This window comes from Eretmochelys imbricata, chromosome 19 (genome assembly GCF_965152235.1).
Source record: "Eretmochelys imbricata isolate rEreImb1 chromosome 19, rEreImb1.hap1, whole genome shotgun sequence".
Classification (NCBI taxonomy): Eukaryota; Metazoa; Chordata; order Testudines; family Cheloniidae; genus Eretmochelys; species Eretmochelys imbricata.
Window position 1 is genome coordinate 8243934 of NC_135590.1, and position 19961 is coordinate 8263894.

Below are 19961 nucleotides of genomic sequence, written 5' to 3' on the forward strand. Positions count from 1 at the left end.
TCTGGAATGTAAAAATGTCCAAAATAAAATGCATCTTTCTTCTTATTGTTTATTCCTTCTTGCTTCTTCTGATGAGTGTTGCTGAACCAACAGTCATAGTCTGTAAAAGACACAAATATGTTACTTGTTTTCCATTTATACTGTAGGGGGACCTGTATGTAGCTAACAGCTTTGAAGTTGCTGTAGTATATTTGTAATTCCATCTCATATCATCTGAAAATGCAGTTACAACAACTGCATATGGACATGCTGATTACATTCATACTGAAACAATGGTGTTCTTCTTAGGGAATCAGTTCTGAACACTGAAAATCTAAATAGTCAAATGTTATCTTCAAGTGTATTGTTGGAGTAACCTCAGTCACAAGTATGTTCCCTATACTAGAAACCCACTGCCCCAGATAAGTACTTTTGATCTGGTTCTTTGCAGATTTATTGTAAAGAAAGTAGGCTGGGATTTTCAAAGTCATCTAAGGAAACTCAGCATTTAAAATCCCTAGGCAGTTCTGAAAACCTTAGCTGTAATTCTTATAACAATGATCACACCAACTGGAATACATATTAAAAGCCTGGCAAGTGGAAGTTCAACTCCCTGGGAGAAGGGTTCTGTGCCAGTAGGAAACCGTTCAGGACACATTATAAGTTCCTAGGATTTGTAAATAAAACGGGTGAAAATGTAAATTAGCATGGCTTGATTCAGTTTTCGTTCTCTGCTCAAGAGCATCCCAGCTGTACAACCCTGTGAAAAATCTTGCAAAGAGCCTGCCCACATGATGGTCAAAAGCTAACAACGCTAAACCTGAGTGCCTAAAATGGAATGATAACGGAAATGAATTTGGCTCAATGTATCCTGGGAAGTGATGAATAGCAACTTTCAGTGATAGAAATGTATAGAGTGAAACTATAACAGACAGCCACAGGCATTGTCCATGTGTAGAGGAGATTCAGTTAAGTCAATAAGTAACAATGCATCACCCTGGCTGTACTAAATGGTAACTAATGTTGTTTCTTGCTGCTTGCAATCACCCTTGGATTATAAAGTTACATATTCTTTCATTAATAAAGTGATATAATCCATGCTCACAGTAGTAATTCCTGTGCTCAACACTGGGACTTTTTAAAGTGATGGTATCATTTTATAAACTGACAGGCATAGAAAATGTTTCTCCATTATTTTTCCTATTGCACCTTTATTTACCAATCACTTACCTCCACCATTTCATTTCCTTTAATTTCCTGTTCATGGGAGAATGTTTCTGTTTTGCACACAAGCTTCCCACCTATCATGTTAACCGTGCACTGTGAACACAGATTTTTAAAACGTAAGTATTTATAGTAGCCCAGCAAGTACATTTCTGGTAGGCAATTTAGGCCAAAAGGTAGAAACTGGGAAATTCAGTTAGAATGGTAGTTAGTTACACAGATAAGAAAGAATGGAATTGCAGATACTGATATTTCATTAATCTCATGCTAACTTCAGATTGACAGGAGTAATGAGCATCTTGTTTAGCATTCAATGAAAACTTCTCTTAACTGTTGAAACAATACCAATGCATGTATAAATGCTACTTCTTGGTGTGCAGATAATTTTCAGGAAATACAGATATATTAGAAAGACTTTACAGTTATTGGTATTGTGTGTAAAGCTAACTGGCAGTTGAAATATGCAAAATGGGAGTAAAATTTGTCCTATGTAATGTAAGACTATACAATAGGTTTTGCCACATTGGATCAAACTGTTGGTCCATCTAGGATGTTATCCTTCTTCTGGCAATGGTGGCTGGGGATCTCAAACTTTTTTGTTTTTTAATAGTGTGGACCACATCTTAACAAAAAGATTTTCTCATAAACTACCCTCATTTCTATCCATAAACATATGACCCAACTCCCCTGCCACAACTGGTAGCTATAGCAATACCCTACATGAAAAAATTGTAGTAAGAACACATTTAATGTGTTTTATCTTTTTAATGTGCTTTATATCAGCTAGAAACTACATGGAGAGCTAGAACCATGGGAACAGTCAGCTCTACTCAGACCACCAGGGGTGCTCCACACACCACTATTTGGGAATCACTGTTTCAGGAGAAAGTGGAAAACTCCATAATACATTTGTAGCCAATTATTCATGTACATGGGGAATAAAATTCCTCCCTGACCCCTGGGTTGATCAACTTATGCACTGAAGCAGCAGATTTGACTACTTTAAGAAATGTTACCTTTTACCTGAGCATTTTAATGAGCTGTTGTGTGACAAGAGCTGAATTAGTACAAAGCATTCAGTTTTTCCTAGAGGTTAATGGGGGTTTCTTCAAACTGTGCTTTGCAGCAACCATTTTTCCAACTGAAAAGGTCTGGAAGCAGCTCCTTCTGAAGCTAGAGGAGTTTGCTCTAGAGTGGTGTAAGGTGATTGCTCCTCCACAGTTGCTTAATGTGTTGCCACCACAACTTTCTTGGGACCTGCTAACATGGCAGTTTGTGACACAAACTTAGATTCCCTGTGTCGCTAACCACAAAGCCAGCTAGACAAACAGTCTTTCTGGCTCCTTCACTTACCATGTAACCTGCATGCTCTCTTTAGAGCTTTTAAGTTTTACTTAATTTCTTACTCATCAGAAGCAATTGAAGTTTCCTAATGGGAATAGTACAAAGAAATTCCACTTGCAAAATGATACTGAAGTACTAGTAAAAAGAAAAGGAGTACTTGTGGCACCTTAGAGACTAACCAATTTATTTGAGCATAAGCTTTTTGCGAATACAGACTAACACGGCTGCTACTCTGAAACCTGAAGTACTAGTGAGGGAGCGGTTATTGTTCTTGAAATATATTACCTTTAGTTTTTTGCCATCCATAGTAGTGATATCAGCCTCTTTCCCCAGAGTAAATGAATTTGTTACAGACTGCTTAGGTGTTTTTGATGTCACAACAAAGTTGTTTCCATTTTGTTGTATTTCAATAACAGGCTTAATGTCTTTGGCAACTTTGATGAGGTCATCTGCCAATGCTGCAGAAAGAGGAAAAATGGAATTTTAACTTCTCTGTTATGCAGAGGGAAGTATGGGGTTTGTTTGTTATGCAAATAAAATACTTTGATTCAATGAAGTGACAAGGTTGACACAAATCAGCAACAGAAAAGGATGGCAAAGTTAGATTACCCTGTTCTCTATGGACATACAATTTCATCAGTGGGATACTTGGTTTTAGATTCATTTTCTTTTCTTTTAATCTTGGAGTTTCACTGCCAGTTCTTTATGAGGTACGCTGTTTTTCTTAAGATTTTGAGGATCTTCCCTATATATAGTCATATTTACAAGCACTTTGAAGTGTTTTTGCCCTAAGATTACATTAGTACAATAAATTAATTTCTCTTTTTAAATTTTGTGTGCATACTTAACACTGGTGAAAGGCTGACCACCTTTTCTATGTTCTTTTCCATTCTATATAGTTTTTTTCTTATATCACTGTAATGTCTGAGCACCTTTAGTACTGCACTAAATGACATGAGTAGCATTGCATAAGGTTCATTTTCTCTCTCATCCTCCCCCAGGACAGACTGAAGTCCTCTGCATAGCCACAGGGCAAAACAGTGCAAGTATCCCCAGCTTTCTCATCAATAAGCTTCAAAGCTGACCTGAAAGGATCGCCTTTGGGGCTGAGGGTGTAGTTCAGGCAACATGCTCTTTGAGAAGGGATTTTCACTGAGCAAGGCATTCCGCTCTGTTTAATTTGATTGTTTTGCTGCAACTAACAATGCAAACTATGGTGGTGTTTTTTAGTAACCTAGACACCTCTGACAACTAGCTAGAGACCATCAAACTCATTTCACATAGGCTAACAAACAGCCATAAGGTAATCAGTGATTACTGTCAGAGGCTCTATGTGAACTGGTAACAGAGCTGAGAGGCTCTATATCCCATTACCAATTCCCTCCTAGTTAACCTTATAAACTGAAACAGGTCAACTGATATGCTTCTACTGAAATACCTTTCCTTTCATAAGAAGACCAGTCTTGTGGTTAAGGCTGAGTAGATCTGGGTTTTATCCCTGGCTTTTCCACAGATTTCTGTGTGACTTGTGGGCAAGTGTCTTCACTTCACTTTATATCTAAAATGGGGCTAGTAACACTTACCTAACTCATGGAAGTAGGGTGGCCAGATGTCCCAATATAGGGACAGTCCCGATTTTTAGGTCTTTTTCTTATATAGGCTTCTATTTCCCCCCACCCCCGTCCCGATTTTTCACACTTGCTGTCTGATCACCCTACATGGAAGGTGGTTTGTGAAAAACACTTTAGATATTCCCTGATGGAAGGTTCCTTAAATGCAAAATGTTGTTATATTTCACAAATCCAGCAAGTTACAGAAAAAAAAATAACAAGACACTTACCAAGAGCTTTGAGAAACTCTTCATAGTTCTCTTGAGCATAGACCCGCCAGGTTCCATTGAATGCCATTATGGATGGTGCAGTACAGTATGGCAGTGATGCCAGAAAGAGAATGGAGCAGCCGTCTACTGAATTAAATGCTATTTATACAGAAAGAAAATGTGGCCTCTCATATGACATAATCTGCTAATTATTAACAATATAGTATCAATTATTAATCGTCTGTTTATTCTTAATAGAAATAACCTCTAGTTCATTGTGGTCTGTGGCTGTGTCTTTACCCTGACTGTCTCTTTCCTAGCAAGTTTATTGCTTCCAGAATAGATTAAACTAAAGTACAAAATGCAGAATAAGAGTAGCCACATGGGGAGCTAATGTGGAATAGCTATTCCAGGCTATTTCCCTGTTTTAGGCAAGCCCTTGTCTTATTGAAAGCCTATGGTACTTAGGCTCCTAAAGCATAAGGGTTTGTGTACTCATAACATTTGTATCACTTTAAATATAATGGTATAGTTAAAGCAATACAACCTCTCCAGTGTGGATGCACCAGTATAAATTTGCTTATACTGGTATAGCTTATTCCGTAAAGGAAGGGGAAAAAGCTACATTGATGTAAGGCACCTTTGTACAGATATAACTGTGTCCACACTAGGGATTATACTGGTATAACTATATAAATAAAAAGAATCACACCGAAAACTGACACAGTTATACTGGTACATAAACTGTGTAGACCAGGCCTAAGTCATTAGTTAAAATGATACTTAGGCTCATAAGTCACTGAAGCACTTTTGAAAATTTTACCCATATTCTAAATAAATAAATACAAGTGTTCAGTTATATAAAACTTTAGAGAAGTAGTCACTGGATGTGAAATTATATTTCTTATATATTGTAATAAATCCATGGCATGTGAAGAACTTCATGACTCACTATGCTCTATGTGGGTACTTGGAACTTCACAGAGACAGTGAAGATAGAACACAGATCAGTCTTTTCCAAAAGAACTGGCCCCTACGACGTGAGGAAAAAAAGAATCTCCCTTAGCCATTATCAGTACAGGGCCTATGACCCACAGCTGATCAGTTGTGATTCCATCTAGTAGACATCAGTGGGGCACATATGCACTAATCAGTTTCTTACAATATTTAAATGTATTTAATGATGGTCCCAGACATACAGATTTAAGGGGGAAACGAAACATGGAACTGTTGCCTGGGAATTGAAGTGGAAAATAAATGGAAGTACTTAATTCTTAATTGTTACTCTCCACATTCATAACCTCAGAATTCCTCACTCACAGTGTAATACTCATCCCTCCCTGATCAAGCCTGCCTGCTGGCTTTGGAAGGCATTCGGTAAAACTGTATGTGGTTTGCAATAAAGTTGCTTAATTCAAATAGTGTTTGTGCCCTAGAGGTGACTGACCTGTCTAAATCAACATTTCTAGTACTGTATTAAGACTAGGCAGTAGTTTTTAGTTGAGTGGGAAAATAATGATGAATTTTTCTTATGAATTTACTTTACACTGTTGTCCAGTTGTAATTTTTAGAGACAAGCCCAAATTGGAATCAGAGTTTCAAATACACCCCAAACTTTGGGACAGTTCAGGTCTATCTCTAATTCATCACAGTTTTAATCAGTAAGTATGTCACAGGATTAAGAGTTAGGAGATCTGAGATCTAGTGCTGGCTACTAAACCTCCACTTGATTTTAAGAGCACACTGCCCTAAACTATATTGTCTTTAATCATTTGAATGTTTTAAAATTAATTTTAGAGATCCAATTTCTGATTTTAAAAGATTAATATATGTTTGTTAATAAGGAATTTTAAAACATATTTGTAAAGGATTTGCTTTAGCTGAGCAAACCATTGATCCAACAGTGTGTTATCCTGTCCCCAGCTATAGCCAATACTTGATGCTTCACAGGAAGGGGGAATATACAAACTGCACCTTGCCAACAATGCAGTGCTGCTCATCGGGCAGCTCATCTGTTTGCAACTGGAAGTTTCAATTTCTGGGAGGAGTTCATGCACAAACACCAGGCTCTGACTTTGGAAAAGTTCACTGACTCATGGATTTTGTTAAACTTTTCATAGTGACCTGTCCTCATTGTCCTCCAATGGCCAGACCTTGCGAAGCTAAACATTAAACTAAAGTGCACAACAGTGGTAAGCATCTGTTGCACTCAAAATCAGGCTTTATAAAGGGATTTCTCTGTGTGTGTGTGTGTGTACACGTATTAGGGACAGAATTCACATATACATCAATCATAGCAAGGCTATGGGGTTACAGTGCAGCATCTCTGCAGCTGCTACTCTTGCTAGAGACTGGAACAGAGGCTGCTGCCATTCTGTACCTCCTCCATGTAGGTTTTTATTTTGCAGACTGGGACTGCTATTTTAAAGCCATATAAAATAATGTAACCAAAACTAATAAACATCAGAAACTAAGAGATTAATTTAAAATTACTCACTGCGAGCCCAATCCTGCAATCAGATCTGTGCGGGTGCAAAGGTCCGCCTGTGCAAATCTCGTTGCAAAATCAAAGCCTGATAACAGGCCGGCTTAAATCAACTATTTACTAGAATAACTACTATTAACTAGAATAACTGGGTAAAACTGAACACTGATAGTTATAGAACGTAATCAAGGATGATGGATTATTAAATTGATAAAATTCATCAGCAACATTCAGTTTGTATGTCTTTATTGTAAGAAGTATGAATTTAGAAAGTCCTTTTTCATTAGATGTACTTATTTTTCATCTTCTTTGTGTCTTAGAGATACAAAGGGATACTAGTCCAGATACTCTTAATAATCTGAATATGTAACTGCAGTTTGTGAGCCAGTGGATTCCATGTAATCTGAACAAGAACAGATATTTAGGACTGTATTTTGTGCACCTGATTTTTTTCAGTACCTGCTCTATGTAATAATAATAATAATAATTAATAATAAAAGGAAGCACAAATAAAAGCCCTTCCACCACAGCTTCTTCCTGTCTCTGCTGACCTTAGCTGAAATTAGACCCTGAACCCACACCAACTCCAGCCCAAATTCTGAATGTCAAGAACCATGCGTAATCCTCCAAATACTATGTCATGTTATCATTATTAATCATGTTTGTTATAGAAGTGCCTACGGACCAATCAAGATCACAGGCCCATTATACCTGGCACTGCACAAACACCTTTGTAGAAGATGTGTTCTGTTTAAACTAATGTAATTAGTCATATAGGGAAGTTACCTCCAATTCAGAAAAGTTTGTATTTCTTGCTCTCTCCCTTGCACACACAAATCTGTTTCTAAACAATCTTTTCCATGGACACTTTTAGGTATGACTCACTCCTGTATTGTTGTCAAGTTTTACATTTTTTATTTACACACCTTTCAAACACTGCATAGAATACAGGATCAACTACAGTATGACAGGCAAACACTGTTCTTGATCAATAGTAACAGATAAAACAGTGGCATGGAAACCCTCTTCTGAAAGTGTGGGTAGTTTAGAACCAGTAGCTGTCAAACATTTTAAAAATGAACTTTTCTATTTGTACCTTGATCTTTATTTAAAACAGCATTATATGTCATGTTACAAGGGTTATTTCATTCCTCTGGATTTCTATTGTCATCCTCTACAAAAATCATCTGTGTTCTCAGATAAAAGCCAGCTGTGCTACTGATTCTTTGGAGTGTTACGTCAAAAAGCCCATCATGCTTGTGACACAGCATTTTTCGGTTAATTTTTATGGGAGCTGAATTCTAAAAACTGAAGAAGGAAGTGAGTTCTGTACAATTGAGGATTCCTCTTCTGCACAGAAACTAAGCTCTAGTTTGGGGACTGGTGTGTCTGAGAATGTTCAGAATAATTTAGCAGTTGCCTAGACATGTCACTTCATGTGATTTGAGGGGTAATTTGTTATTACACATCCTCTAATCTCATTCATATGAAGAGGCAATTACACCATGTGGGATAGGGAGCTTTATTGTATCTCATAAATATCTAGGAATATGCTAAATAATAAAGGAATATGCTAAAACACATGAGCTAATATTGTTATGTAATCCACTGTCATTTATCTAGGTGAAAAGGGAAAAAAAAATTTCCCATGATTTTTTTTCAACCTTCAGCCTTTTGAATAAAGAACCAAATTCAGCCTCATCACTCACACCTGGGCTTTAAAATACTGGGCTGGAATAAAAAAAACTTCCCTACCTTTCTGGTGCAGGAAAGTGTAAATTGTACTCTGTGCCAGCTAGCTCATACAGCATGTTCACTTCAAAGGAAGGAGTTGGGGTAGCTTTATGTTAAGGCTGGGATGAGTTCCCCTCTGTGTGACTGCCCGTGGAAACTGTTGAGCGATTGCACTGAATAGCCCATTTCTCTGTTGTCCTGACCATGCCCCCTCTCCAAAAAGCGCTGCCCAGTTAAGCACTAGTGAAGAGGAAATAGCGATGAGTTTCCACACCATAAGCTCTCCTCTGGAAATATTCCTGCCACTGGAACTCTGTCTCTGGGTTTATACTACTCTAATCTGGGCTGAATCTGGCCCAGTCACTGATCAAAACAGTTGTCATCACTTAAACGTGTTCAGATATAGCATCATTTGACAGTTTACAATACGTTAGAGTGAAATAACAGCTGTGTACTTTAAATGTGTTTAAATTCGCACTATGTCGTAGTACACACAGTAATCGCACACATGCTCCTCTGCAAAGCCACAGAGGCTCAAAACCACTGCCTTACTTTCCTCCCACATGGCTTAGACTTGTAAACATGAGTGCATCAAGACCCTGTTTCAGCAAGGTATTTAGGAACATGCCTAACTTTCAGCACACCAGTGGTCCCGCTGACATCTAGTTATGCATGTGCTTGAGTACTGTGCTGAATTGGGCCCAAGCAGGGTTACGTTTTAACAACAACGCACACATCAACATTTTCCTGCTATAGGATAGTCAATAACACAGAAGGGCTTAATACAAAACGATAAGTTCTTGTATACATGAACCCCCACAGTGTCCGATACATAGTGCTGTTAGCTGAAAAGTGGTATACTTTATGAAGCAGTTGTCTAATTCTGTCGGGTTAGAGTGGGATTTTGAAGGTTTTCTCCAGTTTTCTATAGATGCTTTTAAGAGGGGTACATTGTGATTTCTTATACTGTAAATCACTGTGAAAACCTTTATTTTATACATAGATAATAAAAAGAGAGAGAGTCTGAATTTTAAGGCCAGGATTTTCAAAGGAAACCAAGTGTCTAAATCCCCTTGACATTCAATGGGAGTTTGGTGCCTAATGCCTTTAGGCCTCTTTGGAAATCCCAACCTGCGTTTCTGAGTGTGTTGGAAATCATTTTTCTCGTAGCTCGATCGGTTCTTCTCCATGCTTGTACACACTGATAGTAACCTGCCCTGTTTCAGAGCCATATTTGTTCTTGACATAGATGCTGTATTTTCCTGTGTCATCACTGCAGACTTTCTCAATGGTAACTGTGACAACTATCCCCTTCACGTCCATTTTGTAACGATCTTTAAAAACTACTACCTTCTCGTTCTTGAACCAAGTAATTTCTGGGTAAGGGTCACCAGATATGCAGCATGTCAAACACAGGGTCTGTTTTAAAAATATAGTAAATACAGCGTTACAGTGACAATTCACAGCCAGTGGCTTAAAGTATAATTGGGCAAAGAAAAAGATAAAAATGGATCTCCAAAAACCACAAGTTTCACTGATCCAAGAACTCATAAGTTCTTATCAGCTCAGACACTCTGGCCTCAGGCAAGCTACTTATCCACTTTTCTGTCTCAGTTTCCTCATGAGTAAAATGGGGATCATACTGCTTATTCATCTACCCCAGAGAGGGACTTGAGAGGATTAACTGATTAACATTTGTTAAAGTTCTTTGAAGATGGAAAGCACCATATAAATGCTATGGATTATTATTGTTCGCAGTATTGTTTTAGCTGTGTTGATCCCAAGAGATGAGATTCTCTCTCATGTATTATCATTCTTATTAATTATTTGTATTACCTAGGAGACCTAGTCATTGACCAGAACCCCATTGTGGTACAAATACAGAACAAAAAGATGGTCCCTGCCCCCAAACAGCTTTAGGTATAAGACAAGAGACAACAGCTGGATACAGATGGGAAGTAAAGAGGAAACCATGAGATGATATGGTCAGCATGAGAGGCAGTGGTCTGAGAATACAAGTCTATGGGCCTGATTCTGATCCCAGCAATTTTTGTACCTAAAACAGATATTGTACTTCTCCTATTTAGTGCCTAGGACGGCATGATCTTACAATACCATTTTGCTTGCCAGGAAATGGAAGACTACATTTTTTAAGTGCACAAATATTTAGCCATATAGAAAATTGAATCCATGCAGCTGAAATCATTGCTACTCTGTTTGGGGCCATTAGCAATAGAAGTATGTTTAACTGCTTTCAAAATGTTAAGGATCATTAATGTGACCATAAAATTCAAGGCTGTTTTAGTTTCTAGGCTATGAAGGAGTTATTAATTATGATACAAGACAGGAGTCCCTCAATAGTAGGATCTAGTTGAGTTGAGAAGTATATCAGAGGTGGCAGAACTAGGTTCTTGAGGGGGTGAGCAAGATTTATATTATTAGTGAACAAATCTACCAAAGCAAAATCTAAATACTTCATATGAGCTTGTTAAAATTACAAATTATCATGGCTACTCAGGCTGTTAAGCTGGGCAGATTTATCTTCTTTTGGATAGGTGTAGGGGTCTTACACACCAGAATAATGTGAATGGAGAGAATGGCTGCTCTACATTTTTATTTATTTAGTGCATGCCCATGGTGTGTCTGACATGGTACAAACACACCAACTGCAACCTGTCTACAGCTCCTGCAGGGGTGTAGGTTTCCCTGCAGGGAGGCATCTTTGTTTAGAAGTCACAGCATCACAATGAGATAGAATTACCTTCTCCAGCCTGCAGCTTTAAACAAAGGGCAGTTATGGTTAAAATTTAATTACTCTTCCTTGCATGTTCCGTGGGCACAGCTGTGGTTACATGAAGTGCAGGTTGCTTATATTAATCGCTTTCAAAACCTGGATTATACGTGTCTAAACAGAAGTTAGGCATTTTAAGTGACCTCAGAAGCCACTAGGATTTTTGATGGGACTGGCCAGTCAGTGAGACTTAGACATGGGATTCTTTCTTCTGCCACTTTCCCCAGGTAAATCAGGAATACTTCCATTGAAGTCAATGGGCCTGATTCTCATTTGTGCTAAGGCCCCTTTACACCACTCTGGCAGTGTAAAGGGACCTTAAAGTGGGCATAAATTACATTTACAGTCATTTTAAAGCCTCTTTACTCAGCCACAGTGCTCTTAGAGTAAAGGAGAATCCAGCCCAATAGATTATAAGACTAGTGTGACAGAAGAATCAGGACCCATATTTAAAGTTGTTAGCCTAAAGCAGGGATTGGGAAGGGAGACTAGGGGCATGTGAAACACCTACCATATACCATTGTCAGCACCTGAAAACTAGGGTCTAATGTCTAAGGAGGGCAGTTGAGTAAGGAGAGAGATGTTCATGTAACTTTTCCTATGGTTAGCATTAAAACTATCCTTGCACTTCACAAGTTCAGAAAAATGGAACCTTGAAGCCTAGCTAGATTTGTGGATTTCAAAGGGAACCCCCGTCCTACCCCCCAAAATTTTCTCCTATAGAGAAGGTGTGTGTGTCTGGAAGGACCATCATATTGCTCAGTGTTGTTAGCAATGGGTATCACACCAGGCCTCTGACAACTGCAATAGCTCAGGAAAGCACAGGGACTGCAGCGGTGGCCATCCACTATATGGGGACACAAGGTAGGGGAAAGCTCCTTGTGTTCCTCCTGCCAGCCATCTGTGCAACCTGGCCATGATAGGTATACAGTTACTCAGTAGTACCTTATCCTCCATGATGGTGGCAACATCTGGCAGACCTTGAACAACTCTGGCACGATCTGGGAAGGAACAAATGTGACTGTTCAACTTTACATACCAGTATGGCCCTTTGATCTGTATGACAGAACCAAGGAGAATGTGCAACGTTCGTTTACTTACTCTTTTCTGCTATCAGCGCTTCCCTGAAAGTAAGAAAAAGATAATTGAAGAGAAATGTAGTATTTTTTATTTATTAAATATGTACTCTGAATGTTTTTAATAGGAACCTGTTCCCTAATTTCTATAGAGAACTTCACTTCCAAAGTGAAAGCAAAGATGTGCAGTAAGGTGAGATATTAGAACAGGGAAAATGTCTGAAATTTTCAGGGATTCTCTAGGTTTCATCTGGGGTGGGGGGGATGAGGAAGGGTTTTTTGGCCTGTTTCTGGAACTAGAGAGACATGTTGAAAACAAATTTTTTAATTCTTGATAATGGATAATGCAGCTCCTCTAATGTTTGCTTAAGGCTTGATCTCACAAGTGCTCCACCCAAGAAGGATCAGAGGTCCTTTCTGATTCGCTGGTCACTATAAGAAAAGGCTGATGTCGGAGTTTCAGCTTCATGTCTAGGAAAACTTCTTCTTCTTTAAAAGTGAATTTAGTTTTGAAAACTGTCCCAGAGTGACAGTCTCGAAAGCGGAAGCCCTCTGTGTATCTACAGAAGAGGTATCGCACAGGGACCAGGAAATGCAGGCTTCCTCACGGGATCCCATCATCATGCCTCAAACCTGATCTGGAAGGGTCACTCCTACATGCGAGAGGGAACTCCATTTCCAGGCCTCTCAGACTTAGGAGTGGCCATGATCCTGCAGTGACTTTTCTGCTGACCCAACATTTTTTCCCATGGTTCATACTGCCAATCCCTGTGGAGCCATCCCTGCTGTAGCTGCTGGCCCCTATGCCTCTCCTGCACCAGTGCCATACTCAGCCCCCACCTTCCAGCCTGGCCTGCCCAGGTGTAGTGTTGCTCCCCATCCCCTCAGAGGGGACAGGGCCTGCTGGAAGCGGATGAGGTTGGGCAGGCCCCTTGAGGGAGCCCTGGTGCAGGAGCTGGCCCCACGGCAATGTTGTGGAGAAGCAGCACTGGGTGACCCACCGCCTACTTAGGTTTGGCCTTGTGGCCCCTCTGTTGTGATGGAGGGGCTGTGGGGGCCAAACCTGAGTGGGCAGTGGACAGCCAGTGCTGCTCCTCCTCGCCATTGTCAATGATATGTACTGTGCGTAGTGGGCGTATGGCTGTGGGCACCACTAGTGTACTGTGCCTTTTGCTACAGGGGCCCCAGTCCATCAGCGTCTAGACTGCATCCACCAACTCACGTCATCAGGTCCACTGCACAGCTGTCAAAGGGTAGTGAGAGTTGGTGGATAGCAAGCAGAGCAGCCTCTAAACTAGAGTTCTAGTGGAAGAAGATACTGTAGTATAACCAACACCCTAAGCCATTCATCCCTCTATGGGATCCATTTCCTAGATGTTGCAAACAGGCCCTGATTCTGAAATTGGATCCATGCTGGCAGATTCTTGCCCCAAACAGGGCCTTAGTGATATCAATGGGCCTCTGCATGGGCAATGGGGCTCTGTGTGTGTGGATCTGCTTTACAGCAGTGAGGGCAAACAGGGTCCTAAAATGCTATTTTCTATTTTGTTGAACAACATCTCACACATTGACTTACGTTGGTTAAAGTGAAGAAGGATATTATCTAAATCCATATGGACCTTCTCTCCCTTGGCACTAATTCATTTTAATTTGCCTTGTCTTCCAAAGCTATGGCTTACTTATACCTTGCCCAGACATTCTCCTCCCTGCAAATATGAGGTTTGAATAATTTCCTGCATTTAGCAATTTTCACATTACCAAGGCTCTTTGTAAAAGAGAAATCTGCCAGGACTGGATCTCCGTGGTGGGATGTGCAGCGTGGAGGTTAATCCAAGCTGCAGAGTCTCATTTATTAACAAAAATAAACCAGGCAGTTTAGCTTTAAATGTAAACATTTAGTTCAGCTTCAAATGTGAAAGTATTTGAGAAGAAACTCACTTTAGCCGTAGGTGTTCAGCCATTACTTCTTCGAAAGCTGCAAGGAATAGAAGAGATTTTAAGAAGAAAGTGCAGTTTGTGGTTTGTTATTTAATAGCTTTAACCTAACGTGTGTGATAATAGGGACATGTAGAGACACACATAGAACAGTATTTATAGCTGCCTCAAGGAAACATGTGATCTATTTATGTGCTGCTAAAAGATCAAGGCCCTGATGCTCCCTTCCCATAGAGAAGCCCCAGGGAAGGGGAAAATAATCTGAACAACTCTGAGAGGTCCCAGTGGCAGAGTGAGAGTCACTTTCTCTCCTCCAAGAGAGGGGCAGGTATGCTTCCTGCAAACCCCAAGGGTCTGTGGGGGAAGCAAATCAATTTTGGGTCATCTCTCAGGACAGCCCTACTCTCTGGAAGCTTCCTCTCCCATGGCAGTAATGATCCCTAAGGGGGGTTGGAGTCTTCCTGCCATTAGCTACTCTGCCCATGCTGCACATGACCCTCCTCTGTCCACTTCCCTCCACTCCCCCTCCTCACAGCATACCATCCCCTTGGCACTTCACAGAGTTCCCCCTCTTCTGTGCGCCCCATCTCAGCATGAGGGAGATGAGCCTGAAGGCCCAAGTGAGGGGGAAATCTCAGAAAGTAACAGGTTTTTAGCTCTTCCCTCAGACAGAAATTTTCTGCTCCAGTTCACCTTTCCCAGACAAGTCAGTTGACAGTCTGTGAGAATCTTTCCCGTCGAATATTTCCAGGGTATATTTTCCCTTATCCGAATCCGTGGGGTTCAGTATGTGTAGCCAGATCTGGTCCATTGTACTTCCGCTTTTCAGCCTCTCACCACTTTCTAGTCGCTTCTCCCTAAGGAAACAAATTATATTATTTTAACAACATTGAAGTAAAATTGCACAAGTTTTGAGATTAAACTGACTTTTTAGGATCTATTGCTTAGAACAAGAGACTGGGAGCTAGGACTCTGGGGTTCTATTCCTGATGGCCATAGACTCACTGTGGGCAAGTCTCTTAGGGCTGGATTTTGAAAGGTATTTGGGCACCTAAACATGCAGAAAGGCACCTAGTGGGATTTTCAAAAGCCCAAACCTCAATACCGTTGAAAATTTGGCCCTTTCACCTCTAAATTTTGCCTATCTGGAAAATGGGTCTATTCTGCAAGGGTGTTGTGAGGCCAAATTAACTAATGTTGGGAAAGAACTTTGATATGCTCAAATAAAAGGGTGTATAAATGCGAAGCAGAAGTAGCATTTAGTTATTCAGAGTGGGATGAGGCGGTCATTCAGAGAAGTATAAAGCTGCACAGACAAAGTACTTTAAAAAAATACATCCTCCCATGTCTGTAGCTAACCTGTCATTTGATAGTATCATTATCACACCAGTGAAATCGTCACCCAGGAGTACTTGTGCAGCAGAAAATAAATAGAACATGATTGGTAACTGACGAGTTCCCACACACGATTCAATGTAAAGAGACAGTTGAATTTAAAACCCCTTATCCCCCCAATCCTGCAATCCTCATTCCGACGAATCCCCCACTGTCTTCAAGGAGTGCAGGTTCGCGCACAATGACCCCGATCCTCAAAGGTATTTAGGCCCCTAACTCCCATTGATTTGAGTGGATGTTAGGAGCCTACAATACTTTAAGGATCTCAGCCAATGTGCTTTAATTTCCATGACAGATAATACAGACTGTCCATATGTTATGAGCCTTGCTAGCATATCTGAAGTACATACTTGTGATACCAGGTTGTTTTCATGTAGTCCATGTAGTACTTCACTTCACTGTAGATTCGAATGCCTTCTGCAGTTGGCTGGACTTTCAGAGGTTTAGCAGAAAGGGCTAAGAAGAGAATTCAAAGACTGGAATTTCACTGGGTGACCAGCCAGTCTATATACTGGCAATTTTTTTTTTTAAAAAAGAACCTAATGTTTCACCCTGTTTGGAGAACACGGGCAGCTGAAAGCAACATGGCGTTCCAGCATATGAAGGCGCTACGGCTTCCACCCAGCAGAAATGTGCATACTTCCTCCGGAGGCCTGGATCCTAAGTAGAGGAGGTCCCATAGACACATTAGGGCCTTCTCTCAACCTCACCTTTCATTGTTCTAATACTGGGGCAGCCACCAACGATGTGGGTAGAGTAACATTTTTACCACCACATCATCCTGGCCTGCTCTGTGCAGGATTTAATGATGCTTTCTGAACGGGATTTGCTCGGGTCTATACTGCACCAGGCCAGCTGAACCCATTGTCAGCAATGGGCACATTCCCTACTATAGACAAGGCCAGAGAGACTTAGGTCTCAGCTCACTTTGATGTTAGAATGTGACAACTGCAGGTGTCTGGGCAGAAATAACAGATCATAGCAAGAGTTAAAGAGATAACATTTCCTGCCCTTCTGGGAGGATCAGGTGAAAAACAGGAGTAGAATATATTTAACTCCTCTCTCACCTGCTGCAGCAGCCCTGCCTTCAGCTCACTGCTCTTCCCCTTCCTCTCATTTCCAGCTGTTTACTGACTGTTCTCCCCACACTTCAATTCCCCAAATCCTCCCAAACCCACAGCAGAGTCTAAATGCCTCCTGTTCCCCATTCACTTTACTTCCCCATTTGCTGCCTTTACAACACAGAGGAGTTTTACTTCAGAGGGAAAGGAGTGGCCTCTTGATCGAACAAAGGACAACTCCTAAGTCCCAATCCCAGCCCTGAGACCAGCTCTTTCTCCCACCATGGGCAAATCACTTTGCCTCCCTCTGCCTCAGTTTCCCCATCTGTACAGTAGGGATAATAGTTACATACCTCTGCTAAGTATTATTTTTACAGTCTGAAGCAGATGAGAAACAGACTTACCACTAACCCTGCAGAGCTCTTTGAGAATGTCTTCAAACCCTGCACACACAGAAAGAAGCTTCAATCAGCCATAAATACGTTCACTAGCAATGTGCATCTGATTCACCAACAGCCTCTTCAGATCATAAAACCTACTGTATATGGTATTTATTTTGTTGTGTTTTCCTATTGGTAAACTTCACTGGCTATAAAGTTTTTGCCATTGACTCATTTATTTCTACATGTTGGACATATCTTACTTTATTCAGATGTTGTCAGCTTCCTTAACATTCAGCATACACAGTGATGTATCTAGCATGGGATACAAATTTACCTATCAGGATTAAATGATAGATGCCAGATGACATGGCAGAGTTTAAAGCCTGGGGAAAAGAGTCTCCTGATTCCTGCTGAGTTTAAATGCTCGGAATACCTTTGAGTTTCACTCCTTCTGTTCCCTGCTGCTTGAGAGGTTTTATAGCACGGTCACGATTTGAAAAATGACTGTGTGGAATGACATTGGGAGGATTGTCAATATTTACTGTTAGGATATAGATATTCAGGCCTGTCTGTAAAGGCCTATACTCTAAGAATTTAGGTGTAGTCTTATCACTTGGCTAATTATAGAGGTATAAAAGAAAGAATCAAAATCACTATCTGCTGGTGTAAGGGCCTTCTCTTACTGTGACAGTCTGAGGCCCTGTTCTTAGGCTAAGGCCTTTGGCTAAGCAGCAGAGGCAGCCATAAGCTGGGAAGCGAACAGTCACATCCTCACATTCCAAACTAGTCACACTGAAATAAGGTGCTATTGGGCTGTTAGGCATTATCAGGACAGGATTGTATTCCTATCACCTCCAGAGAAAGGGAAGTGCCTAGAAAATGTAAAAGGAAACTTAGTTTGATAGCATCCTGTCTGGCAAGAACTCACTTATCAATAGCTGGGATGTGAAATCCTCACTTCTGTATTGTCTTGTCATTATAGTTCCCACTTTGCTATTGTTTGTCTGTATAATCTCTGTCTGGTTCTGTGATTGTTCCTGTCTGCTGTAAAATTAATTTTGCTGGGTGTAAACTAATTAAGGTGGTGGGATATAATTGGTTACATAATCATGTTACAATATGTTAGGATTGGTTAGTTAAATTTCAGGAAAATGATTGGTTAAGGTATAGCTAAGCAGAACTCAAGTTTTACTATATAATCTGTAGTCAATGAGGAAGTGGGTGGGTGTGGGTGGGAGGGGGTGGGTGTGTGGGAGATGGGAACAGGGAATGTTTTGCTAAAGGGGGAAATGGGAACAGGGAATGGGAGTAAGGAAGTTGGAATCATGTTTGGCTAAGGGTAGGAATGGGAACAGGGACACAGGTGTAAGGCTCTGTGGTGTCAGAGCTGGGAAGGAGGATACTAAGGAAGGAAACTGGAATCATGCTTGCTGGAAGTTCACCCCAATAAACATCGAATTGTTTGCACCTTTGGACTTCGGGTATTGTTGCTCTCTGTTCATGCGAGAAGGACCAGGGAAGTAAGTGGGTGAAGGAATAAGCCCCCTAACATCTACTCTCTAACTTCTAGAAGAATTCACAGCACTGCTAATTAATGCAGGGGGTTGAAAGTAAAAGTGTCCTTTTTGCATTTGACATCACTGGTACTAAAGATTCTGCAATCAGAAACTCAGTTTTGTTGAGGCTGCACAATGGAAAACAGTACCCATTTTGCTTTTCCGTCACTTTTGAGGATCTGCAGAGCTAGCAGGAGTTTAAACTTGCATATGACAGAGACACATGCAAGGAATAGCCAGGGGATCTGATCCATTGACTTCAGTGGGCTTTGGATCAGGACCATAGTAAGTAAAAAGGGGCTATTTGTACCTGGTACATTTTCTGATCCTAATCCCACATTTAAATACTTATGCTTGAAATTTACAACATACATATATAAAGGAATACATAGCCTCCTGTACCAGAGAAGAGAAAAGAGTAGAAAACTCTCAAAGTCCACTAGAGAGCTCATAATGTAGACCTGATTACATTTGGAAGCATTTATATATTAAAATAATGAGTACTATAGAAAACACTTAAAACAGGTGGAAAGTTTAATTTTAAAGCTGTGTTGAAAGCCTGATCACTCACACACACACACATATATAAAAAAGTGTAACATATTGCCTATTAGTATGAAATCATCCTACCTTCCTTACTGAGATCAAGTTCAGTAATATCTTCTCCTCGGTCATCAGAAACAACCGCTTTGTATATTCCTTTATCCTCTCTGGTAAGCTGGCAAAATATTTCAAAACGGAAATTTCCCAGATCACTAAAGTATGGGACAGTTTTGGGCGGGTGAGATCAGAGCTCTGTTTGTAATGTACTGGTGAATTTCCCCCGGTCATCTGGGTGAATTTGGTGAGTTAACAACAGTATTGACTAGAATGAAAGCAGCCCCTTGCAAGCTTCCCCCATGCAGCCGTATTGATACACATCAGTCTCCACCTGCAGGATTGATGTATATTGATGGTCCTGGATCTCACCTAAGCAGAGATTGCCACTCACGCTTATGTATATACCGGTTTTTGATACGGAAATGGTTTATTTGAAATTAAGTTGAAAAACTGAGACCAAGCAGGATAACTCTGCACAGACAAAACTCTAGTTCATTAACTCTACCACAGAGCCCCCTTCATTCACCTGTTGATGCTCTGTGGGTCAAGGATTCATTGATTTTTAAGGGCAAAAGGGAC

At 40.5% G+C, this 19961-nt stretch overlaps 2 protein-coding genes and 1 long non-coding RNA gene across 3 annotated transcripts in view; 1 reads left to right on the top strand and 2 right to left on the bottom strand.

Annotated features, from left to right (window-relative positions):
* LOC144277196 (uncharacterized) overlaps positions 1–19961 on the top strand; it is a 73598-nt gene that overhangs the window by 5470 nt on the left and 48167 nt on the right. The gene's annotated exons all lie outside the window — the stretch shown is intronic.
* On the bottom strand, positions 50–4454 carry LOC144277195 (fatty acid-binding protein, liver-like). Its single transcript, XM_077837850.1, has 4 exons — positions 4388–4454; positions 2833–3005; positions 1210–1299; positions 50–100 (listed from the first exon to the last, which is right to left on the bottom strand). The coding sequence occupies exons 1-4, from the start codon at positions 4452–4454 to the stop codon at positions 50–52; spliced, it is 381 nt and encodes a 126-aa protein (XP_077693976.1).
* The window catches only part of MYOM3 (myomesin 3), a 55625-nt gene continuing 45301 nt past the window's right edge, over positions 9638–19961 (bottom strand). The window contains exons 29-37 of the mRNA XM_077837998.1: positions 19413–19500; positions 17248–17286; positions 16133–16238; positions 15081–15244; positions 14391–14427; positions 12836–13012; positions 12478–12500; positions 12322–12377; positions 9638–10004 (exon numbers count right to left, since the gene is read on the bottom strand). Of these exons, the coding sequence (XP_077694124.1) occupies positions 9741–10004; positions 12322–12377; positions 12478–12500; positions 12836–13012; positions 14391–14427; positions 15081–15244; positions 16133–16238; positions 17248–17286; positions 19413–19500 (954 nt within the window). The 3' untranslated portion in view covers positions 9638–9740. The remainder of the gene's footprint in view (positions 10005–12321; positions 12378–12477; positions 12501–12835; positions 13013–14390; positions 14428–15080; positions 15245–16132; positions 16239–17247; positions 17287–19412; positions 19501–19961) is intronic.

Excerpts from the sequence above, each read along its gene's own strand:
- LOC144277195 (XM_077837850.1), bottom strand. The coding sequence starts at position 4,454 with ATGGCATTCAATGGAACCTGGCGGGTCTATGCTCAAGAGAACTATGAA. Across the intron at positions 3,006-4,387 it reads AGAGTTTCTCAAAGCTCTTG|CATTGGCAGATGACCTCATC; the intron begins GTAAGTGTCTTG and ends CTCTTTCTGCAG. Across the intron at positions 101-1,209 it reads AAGGAAATGAAATGGTGGAG|ACTATGACTGTTGGTTCAGC; the intron begins GTAAGTGATTGG and ends TGTCTTTTACAG.